This window comes from Chiloscyllium plagiosum, chromosome 6, assembly GCF_004010195.1.
Source record: "Chiloscyllium plagiosum isolate BGI_BamShark_2017 chromosome 6, ASM401019v2, whole genome shotgun sequence".
NCBI lineage: Eukaryota > Metazoa > Chordata > Chondrichthyes > Orectolobiformes > Hemiscylliidae > Chiloscyllium > Chiloscyllium plagiosum.
In genome coordinates this window covers 81,516,748-81,527,497 of record NC_057715.1, presented here as the reverse complement: position 1 = coordinate 81,527,497, position 10,750 = coordinate 81,516,748, and the positions used below count along the sequence as shown (strand labels likewise).

Sequence of the window (10,750 nt, the reverse complement as noted above, 5' to 3'; positions counted from 1 at the left end):
ACACACAGACACACAGACACTTTGAGCTTCCCGCAACAATTCCTCTAGCTTTTGAATATTTTTCTGGACGTCTGGCCATAAGTTAGTTACGAAGTGCACCCTCAGTAGCCCTTCAGCTACTAGCCCTTCTGACACGGGCTGTTTTCCATTAAAATATGCATAATTTTATTTATCGCCAATTCCCCGTACTTGTCGTACGTCCCGACCGCCAAGGCAATACTTAAAAGGTCTCTGTTCTTCCCTTGGTCTGTGCACAGAGTTACCTGGTCATTTCGGTGCACCCCGTCCCATGGCAATTCCTGCAGCAAATACCACTGCCCCCGGTCGCCCGGATATATCCTTTAAGACTTTTCCCTACCCAGGTCTTGTGCACAAGAGTTGCCCAACCGAACCCGCCATGTCTGCCCGCCTTGTTTCCAGGGTCTCCCAGTCCGGATCGTACTCGCCCAAACCGCGAACAACAAGCAAGGGAGTCAGAGATCACCGAAATCGGCAAGGTGCACCTCCCCTGTCATCCCAAGAGAGTCAAGCGGTCGGAGTTTTGGATCCCGGACGAACCCCCAAATTGTGAGAAACAGAACTCACTCACAAATCAATCAGCCTGAGACAAAGCCTTGGAAAATTTATTACAGCCTTGCAAGAACTGGACGCTTCTGTGATCAAGCAGAAATGCACGCGAAAACAGAGCATATTAGCATTCTTATTTAGTTTACAAGTTGCGGAATCACGCCTCCCTTTTCCCATCCTATCATAAGCCGATTACCTCACTTGTTAGTTATTTTCTTATCTGGCCATCCTGCTGTCCTTGTCTGCATTCTTTGTTCCTTGTTTGTTACAGCTTGTTCTTTTATCCAGTTTCTCTTATCATACTATAAGCTTTATTGTGAAATGCCCTTGCTGCTTCTTTTTGTGGTCATAGTTATTTCCTAGCTTAAAACTATTTTCTTTAAAAGGCCCTCTATGTTCTTAGCCTTAAGTATGCTACATGCTACAAGAATTCCGTGACCGTTTATATAATGTTCCCCTTCCCTTCCCTCCACTACACCCCCTCCCCCACCTGCAAAAACAACATTTCTAATCTCCCACATAATTCTGCAAGTCTAAATTTCAGTTAAATTACACTGAAAATTTTTTGCTATAAATTTTGTGTCTTATGATCTTATACTCCACAACCACCTGATGAAGGAGCAGTGCTCCGAAAGCTAGTGTTTCCAAATAGACCTGTTTTGTGATTTTTAACTTTGTACACCCCAGTCCAACACTAGCATCTCCAAATCGTCCCTGAAGGGAGTTCAAGAAAACAAGTCCAAGTGAAATCATGTAGTTAGCAAGAAAGTGTTGTTTGAAAAAGTTCCATTATCTATGCATTGAAATTTTTAAGAATATCCAACTACCTCTATGACCCTTTAAATTCAAGTGTACATAAAATTTGAATATGAAGCTTTCATAATACTTTCGAAAAATCGCTATCATTCTGTTGGTGTTTTTATATGTAGTATACATTTGTTTTTGTCTTTCAGGTTGATGTTTCCACTATTTTGTGTTTTTCCTATATTTGTAAATCCTTTTATTTGTGTTGCCTTTTAATGACATGCACCATTCCTTTCTGCATTTAGACTCCAGCTTGATTGTTCCCAAATTAACCACTCGATGGTGAACAAGAATAATCTGATGCAAGGGAGCCAGTGTTGGATGGAGGCAGACAAAGTTAAAAATCACACAACATCAGGTTATAGTCCAACAGGTTTACTGTATTTGGAAGCACTAGCTTTTGGAGCACTGCTCCTTCACCAAGTAGCTGTGGAGCAGAACCAAAAGACACAGAATTGATGGCAAAAAATTACAGTGTTGTGCAACTGAAATGATGTATTGAACAAAACTAGGTTGTTGTCAAGTCTTTAATCTTTTAGAATGGGTTGCAGGTTTCAATTCATTAATACATAAATCCCAGAACTTCTTTTAAGTCACATTCTCGAGATAGCTTAGGGTTTATAAAAAAAAGGTGACATCTCAGCTCAGTCAATGCATTAAAAGTGAGATTAGAATCTGTCTGTATTCCAATCTTGAGTCAGACTGGTTCTATTTCCAAAGTGGAATTTCTAAAATATTACATGGATTGACCTGCAGATTGTGCGCCTTTTGAGCAAAATAGAATGTATCTGCAAATTTAATTCTGCAAATGCAAATTCACCCCATAGACTTATATGTGTGTCTGCACGCATGAGAGCGAGAGTGTGTGTTTGTTTGTGTGTATCCTTGGTAAAGTGTGTGTGTGTGAGTGTAATGGAATATAAGACTGTGAGATTGTGTGTGGGGGGTGTGTGTGTTTGTGTGTATGAGAGAGTCTGCGTGAGTGTGTTTGTGTAGTGCAGTCACCTGTAGTGTGACATGAACCCAAGGTCCCAGTTGAGGCCATTCTCATGGGTGCTGAACCTAGCTATCAGCCTCTGCTCGGCTACTCTGCATTGTTGCGTATCCTGAAGTCCGCCTTGGAGGATGGTCAACTGAAGATCCAAGGCAGAATGTCCTGGACCACTGAAGTGTTCTCCGGCAAAGGCAGACTTCGGGATATGCAACAATGCAGAGTGGCCGAGCAGACACTGATAGCCAAGGTCAGCACCCGTGAGAATGGCCTCAACCGGGACCTTGGGTTCATGTCACACGACAGGTGACCCCACTATCCTATGCACTGTCTCTTTCATACGTACACACGCACTTACATACTCACACACTCGTGCACACCCTCTGTCATACACACACATACACCCTCCACACTGCACCCTTGCGCACACTCCTCACAGGCTTATACTCCATCATACTCTCTCACACACTTTACCAAGTATATGTACACAAACACACACTCTCTGACATGCGCTCGCACTCACACTCACATACAGACACTCAAGCTCGCTCTCTCTTAAACACGCACACATGCACAGACATACAAGTCTATGGGGTGAATTTGTATGTGAATTATACTTTGCAGATACATTCTATTTTGCTCAAAAGACGCACAATCTGCAGACAGTCAACCCATGGAATAGTTTATAAATTCCACTTTGGAAATAGAACCAGTCTGATTCAAGATTGGGATACAGACAAACTCTGTTTTATATTCCATTACACTCACACACACACACATTGTCTGAGCTGAGAAGCCTTTTGTTATAAAACCTTAAGTTTTCTTGAGAAGGTGGCTTAAACAAAGACTGGGATTTACATATTAATGAACTGAAGCCTGCGACCCATTCTCAAAGATGAAAGACTTAACAGCAGTCTAGGTTTGTTCAATATATCATTTCAGTTGCATGGTACTGTATTTTTTTGCTATAAACTGTGTGTCTTATGGACCTACTCCACAGTTAGCTGATGAAGGAGCAGCGCTCCAAAAGCTAGTACTTCTAAATAAACCTGTTAGATTATAACCTGATGTTGTGTGATTTTTAGCTAAGAATAATCTAAAATAAAATGCACCTTCGGTATTACATGGAGATGTATAGGTTTGCTTGCTCAATTCAATGGATGCTGCAGGAACAAACTGTCCTTCCCTGACACAACATGTTGGTCTTAATTAGCATACTGTGCTCCGTCGTGTGCTCAACCAGAAGTTAAAATGTTTTCACTGTGCTATAAAATTATTAACATCCTAACTTAAAGCAACCTGTAGTTGCGTTGCATGAAATTGGAAGACTGTGCTGCAGTAGGTTAGTAGGGCCTATATTCAATAAAAACCTGCCTTTAATCATTGTAAAGTTTACACAGGCTTTTAAAATGAATATTTTGTTCAGTACAGTAAATGCTGCCTTACAGTCACAGTAGTCAGTTCGAGACCCATAGTATGGAAACAGACTATTTGATCCAACTCATTCATGTTGTCCAGGTATCCTAAATTAATCTAGTCCCATTTGCCAATATTTTTGGCCCATATTCTTCTAACCCTTTCATATTCATATACCTATCCAGATGCCTTTTAAATGTTGTAATAGTAACGAGCCTCCGTCACTTCCTCTGGCAGCTCATTCCATATAGACTCCACCCTCTGCGTAAAAAAAAAGTTAGTTCCCTTTTAAATCTTCCCCTACTAACCTTAAACCTTGTTTAAGAATCATTACTCAAGCTCTCTTTTACATTGCTTTTTATACTTCATGGTCAGCTTGCTTTTAATTCAAGTTTGATGTGCTTAAGTAATGATCATACCTCGCGTAAACATTTTCCTTTATCACTGAAAAATGTCTGTGCTAAATTTCCTGATTGAGCCTTGCTATCCAGTGGTGACAGTGGAATATATTATGCAATACAAAAGAAGTTGCATCAAGACACTGTTCAAAAGGGCCACAACACAGGAAGACAGCTAACGATCCGCATCCATGAACACCAACTAGCCATGAAACGACATGACCAGCTATTCTTAGTAGCCACACACTCCGATAACAAGCAACATGAGTTCGACTGGGACTATACTACTATTATAGGACAAGCCAACAGAGAACAGCCAGGGAATTCCTAGAGCATGGCACTCATCCACAGATTCAATCAATAAGCACATCGACCTGGACCCAATATACCGGCCACTGCAGCGGACAGCTGGAACTGAAACCAGAAGCGGCAGATACAAATCACTATAAATGCCAAAGGAAACATCACAGAAGCGCTTCACAGGAGGCTCCCAAGCACTAAGGATGTCACCTAGACAGGGGACGAAATGTCTGCAATACAAATTCCCAGTTCGGCGAACAGAAACACAACAACGAGCACCCGAGCTACAAATCTTCTCACAAACTTTGAATAGAAAAGGTATCTCCTGATGGGTCTTAAAAGGCTAAAGCAAGCTTTAGGCACAAGGCTTTCAAGAAAATTTGGGAACAAGATGGAAGAGTAGCTTAACCTATGGCAGAAAAAACAGTAATGAAGTTTTTCTTGGCTTGGTTATTAAGGAGTATTTGGGAACGTGGGTCAGTTGCTAACTAATGCTTTATTTCTGCAGGGAGGTCAACTCAAAAGGAAGTGTTTCTTCCGTCTTAACTCTGAGGTTAAATTAATACATTTATGGCCTAAGTGATGCATCTAGAACTTGGTTCTTCTCAGTAAGTTCTGTCTTAACTAGGGAAGGTAAAAGGTCTCTTCAAGATCAATGTTGCTGTCTATGTTTGGAACCACAAGAGATGGGTGAGATACTAAACAAGTATTTTGCGTCATTTGGAAGGACATGGAAGTTGGAGAAATTAATTGTGATATCTTGAAAAGAATTCATATTACAGAAGAGGAGGTACTGGAGGTCTTAAAATGCATAAAGGTCGATAAATCCCTAGGACTGACCAGGTGTTTCCTAGAATTTTGTGGAAAGCTAGGGAATTGATTGCTGGGTCTCTTGCTGAGATACTTGTATCATCAACAGCCATGGGTGAGATGGTGGAAGACTGGAGGTTGGCTAATGTGCCTTTATTTAAGAAAGGCTGTAAGGAAAAGGCAGAGAACTATAGACCAGTGAACCTTACATCAGTGGTGGGTAAGTTGTTGCAGGGGATTCTGACGGACAGGACTTACGTGCATTTAGAAAGGCAAGGACTGATTAGTGATGGTCAGCATTGCTTTGTGCCTGGGAAATCATGTCTCACTAACTTGATTGAGTTTTTTTGAAGAGGTGACAAAGAAGATGGATGAAGGCAGAGTGGTACATGTTGCCTTAATGGACTTCAACAAAGTGTTTGCCTAGGTTCTGCATGGTAGACTGCTTAGTAAGGTTAGAGCACATAGGATCTAGGGGGAGCTAACCAATTGGACACAAAATTGTCTTGAAGGTAGGAGATAGGAAGTGGTGGTAGACAGTTGCTTTTCAGACTGGAGGCCTGTGACCAGTGTGTTAAAAGGATTGATGCTAGCTCCACTGCCTTTTGTCTTTTATATAAATGATTTGAATGTGAATATAGGAGGCATGGTTAATAATTTGGCATATGTCAGCAACATAGGTGATGTAGTGGACAGTGAAGAAGGTTACCTCAGAGTACGACAGGATCTTGATCAGATGGGCCAGTGTATCGAGGAGTGGCAGAATGAGTTTAATTTCAGATAAATGTGAGGTGTTGCATTTTGTTAAGGCAAACCAAGGCTGGACTTATACACTAGGGCTCTGGGGAGTGTTGCCAAAGGAGTGCATGTGCATTTTTCCTTGAAAGTGGAGTTGCAAGTAGACAGGGTAGTGAAGAAGGCATTTTGCTCGTTTGCCTTCATTTGTCTGATCATTGAGTATAGGAGTTGGACCATCTTGTTGCGGCTGTATAGGATATTGGTAAGGCCACTTCTAGAATATGCAGCACTGTGGCTCAGTGGTTAGCCTCACAGTGCCAGGCACCCAGGTTCGATTCCACTCTCAGGCCACTGTCTGTGTGGGGTTAGCACATTCTCCCCATGGTCTGCTTGGGTTTTGCTTTGGTTTCTTCCCACAGTTCAAAGATGAGAAGGTTTGGAGAATTGGCCATGATGAAATTGCCTGGAGTTTACAGACAAGGTGGGCTAGCCATGGGAAATACATGATGGGGTGGTGGGGGAGATGGCAGTTTTGAATGGGATGCTCTTTGGAGGGTTGGTCTGGACCAGATGGGCCAAGTAGCCTCTTTGAACACTGTGTTTCTAATACTACTGACAATTCTACACTCCCTCTTATTGGAAGAATGTTGTTATATTTGGGAGGGTACAGAAAAGATTTACAAGGATATTGCCAGGACTGGAGGGCCTGAGTTATGGGGAGAGGATGAATAGCTGGGGCTTTTTCCCTGGAGCTTTGGATGTTGAGGTGTGACCTTATAGAGGTTTATAAAATCATGAGGGGCATGGATAGGGTGAATAACCAAGACCTTTTTCTGATGGTGGGGTGGGTGGGGGATTGTGAAGCAAAATTTGAGGGAATAGGTTTAAGGTGAGAGGGGAAAGATTTTTCAAGCACACGGTGGTGCGTGTATAGCACAAGCTGCTAGAGGACGTGGTGGATGTGGGTACAATTACAACATTTACAAGGCATCTGGAGAATGAATGGAAAGGAACAGTTTTCAGGGATATGGGCCAAATGCTGGCAAATGGGACTAGGTCAGATTGTGATGTTTGATCGGCGCAGACAAGTTGGACCAAAAGGTCTGTTTCTGTGCTGAATGACACTTTGACTCTATTTAAATTGGGCTGTCACCAGCCGATCCAAATGAATTGTGCAGTCAATTTTAAAATCAACTTGTCTTTTAAATGATTCAGGGAATGTGGGTTTCACTACCTGGGTGAGCATTTATTGTCTATTTCTACTTCCCCTTGCAAAGATGTTATTGAACTGCCTGTAATCCATTTCGTGTAGATACACCCACACTGACATTAGGGAGAGAATTCCAGGTTTTTGACTTGAGAGGCAATAAAGGAACAGCGTAATATTTCAATGTCAGAATAATCCAACATGAATTTTAATTTGCTAATTTCATTCTAGAATGGTCTAAATCTATTGTTTTACACTATACCACCTAATCTAAATTTCACAGCTACTGAAAATAATTTAGAAAAAGAGAAACTATCTTCTTAGTATCTTGAAACTTCCAACACCACTCCCCTTAATTTTCTAAACACCAGAGGGAACAATCCAAACTTGTTTAATTTCTCCTTATAACTTTTGGAATTCAGTTGTCATTCACGCCATCCAATGAAAATATTTGCTTCCTAAGATATGATGCTCAGAACTGGTCACACTTTGTGTGGTCTAACCAAGGCTTTTTATATCCAAACCAAGACATATGCCCCTCATACAGGTACTCTAATTCATAAAATAAAATGTCCAACATTCCATTAGCCTTTTTTGATTAGTTTCTGTATTCATTCATCACCTTATACTGATCTGTGTATTTGGGCTGTCACGTTTTTCCAAGATTTCACTATTTAAAAGATGTTGTATAATCTTTAGGTTAAAATAGATGACCACATTGTCTGCATTGACATTCACTTGCTATGGTTTTGCTCATTAATTTAATGTATCTTTGTAATTTTATGCAGCTTACAGTATCTTCTATCTGTTGCTGGCAAATTTGCTTTCTATCCAATCATTTAATTCATTTATGAATATTGTGATTAATTGATGCAGCAATACAGATCTTTGCCTGACACACCAGCATGAAATTTCCCAACTTCAGTACCTACCTGATGAGTTAAAATCTGTTCCCACTAGCCACAACCTGTCTGTAGTCCTGATTCTGTCTCCTTCCATTCACTCTATTTTCTAATCAATTCCAGAGCTTCAATGTTAGCAAACATTTAGCATATAATCAGCGACATTCCCCTTGTCCACTACTTTCGTCACCTCTTCAAATAAAAGTAATTAAAAGGCTTGATGTTTCAGAGGATGCAGTCCATTGCAGTACTTGGGTTTGATATTGTAAGCTACTTTGCAAATAGGCTGGGAATGTCCATGGATCTCTGATACTAAAAATTTACCTAGAGTTAAGTTCAGCACTGACTGATAGGGACCGAAGGGTCTGTTTCTGTGCCCTATGACTTTATGACCAGTTTGGGCTGAAGGGCCTGTTTCCATGTTGTATTACTCCATGACTCTATGGCTGTGAGAGTGCAGTTGCATCTGCCTGTGCTACCAAAAAAAGAGGAACTATAGTGTAAGTTCATGAAGACCCCTCATTGCACTATAACTGCATTATGTTGTACAGTAAACATGTGCATTGTGGATTCTCTAAACTGTATGAAATTTGAATGTGTACGTGATCAAGTAAATAAGTTTGAGAATATAAGACAATTAAAAAGGAGCATAGTTACTGAGTTAGCAATATACATTGATTATATATGCTTTATTTCAGCCAACATCTGGTGAGATCCGGGAGTTTCTCATTATGATGGCAATTTGCCACACAGTTGTTCCTGAGAAAGATGGAAATGACATTTATTACCAGGCTTCATCACCAGGTGAGATACTGGGATATGATGGAGAGAAGCTACAAATAATCAAAATCAATGCACAATATCGACAATTGTCAAAAGTAACTCCAATAATTTTGGTGTACTTCAGTGCAATTTAAAGAAAAAGAGAAAATCCTGAAGAAGTTCTTCAATAAGAATTATTTTTACAATATTATTTCAAAGTTACATTGTGTGCATTGTTTGCTTCAGTTGTGTTCTGTGTATCTCTTGCACAAAAACACGACATTTCTCTAACGTCTTGACTTGAGAGTATGGATTCCAATTATGCATAGGTTCCCAATTAAGGAGAGAAATTCTCTTTGTTCTGTTCCTTTTGTTACTGTGATAATTTGGTGAAGGGGAGATTTGGGCCAGTGTTCCATGGTTGTCCAAAAGCATGGATGTCATTGGATAAGCTCATTATGGGATTGTGTGCAGGTTTGTTGTTTTATTTGGGTAATAGTAACATTAGTTTTAACTTGTGCTTGATTATTTTCTGTCCTCTCCATTACTACTTAGCTGGAAGCTATTAATGGCAGGCTATTTCTCTATTTCATATTCCAAAACCACAACATTAGTTGTATATAATGCTGATTGAGCAACAGGATTTGATACATCACGGGCAGAAATTGCTGTCAAGAGAATTTTTAATCCGTCAGATGCAGGAACCTTATCTTTGTGTACCCTTTGCACATTTAATATATTTACACTAAAATGTTTTTGATATTTATAGTCGTTTGTACCGAATGATCTTGAATCACTCCAATTGTGTTCAGGGTGGCAACAGATCCTCTGAGATATTCAGTCTTAAATGAAATATTTGTCTATTCAAATGTTATTTCCACATGCTTGGGCAGCTGGCAGTCAGTCATTCGACAGTTAGATTTGCTCAATTCACAAAACTGATGATCATGAGTATTGACATTACAGAAATCAGCTTCTCAGGTAAATATTGTATTATAAATCAAAGCAGATGGGTGTAATTCATTGATTCCTTAATAGGAGTGTTGATGTTAGTAATTTATTTTCTCTTCACAAACAATATGCTGGGATATAAATTGGGCATGTTTCTTGAGAAAAAAGGAACATTAAGGCATGCTTTTGTCCTTGTCTCTCATGTTTCCAGCATACCAGTGATACTGTCATTTTGAACCACAGATTAATGCAAAATGGAGATCTAGGAACCCTGTTTTCTCGATTATCTGGTTTGTCATTCACATTAACCTCATGAATTAATGCAGGGTAAATGCAATTAATTGTTTAGCATGCCTTCATTATAGAAAATGATCTTGCGAGGAAAAATTGATTTGGAGCAACTGTTTTGATTTAGGAGAGAGGGCAGAAACTATGGAAAATGAAATAAAAGCAGAGTGCTGGAGAAACTCAACATGTCTGGCAGCATCTACTCAAAGAAAGAGTGAACATTTTGAGCCTTTATGAGGGATCACTGGACTCAAAATGTCAACTCTCAACAGATGCTGCCAGATGTGCAATGGTTCTCCAGTATCCTTTGATTTTGTTTCAGATTCCAGGCCTCTTACTGAGATATTTGTATCATCGATAGTCACAGGTGAGGTGCCGGAAGACTGAAGGTTGGCTAACATGGTGCCAGTATTTAAGAAAGGTGGTAAGGAAAAGCCAGGGAACTACAGAGCAGTGAGCCTGACGTCGGTAGTGGGCAAGTTGTTGGAGGGAATCCTGAGGGACAGGATGTACATGTATTTGGAAAGGCAAGGACTGATTAGGGATAGTTAACATGGCTCTTTGCATGGGAAATCATGTCTCACAAACTTGATTGAGTTTTTTGAAGAAGCAGCAA

The 10,750-nt window shown here is 40.2% G+C and overlaps 1 protein-coding gene across 5 annotated transcripts in view; it reads left to right on the top strand.

The window, feature by feature from the left end:
- atp8a2 (ATPase phospholipid transporting 8A2) overlaps nt 1-10,750 on the top strand; it is a 567,355-nt gene that overhangs the window by 237,570 nt on the left and 319,035 nt on the right. For all 5 annotated transcript variants that reach the window (XM_043691978.1, XM_043691979.1, XM_043691980.1 and 2 more), the window contains one exon: nt 8,832-8,937. In XM_043691978.1, the coding sequence (XP_043547913.1) occupies nt 8,832-8,937 (106 nt within the window). The remainder of the gene's footprint in view (nt 1-8,831; nt 8,938-10,750) is intronic.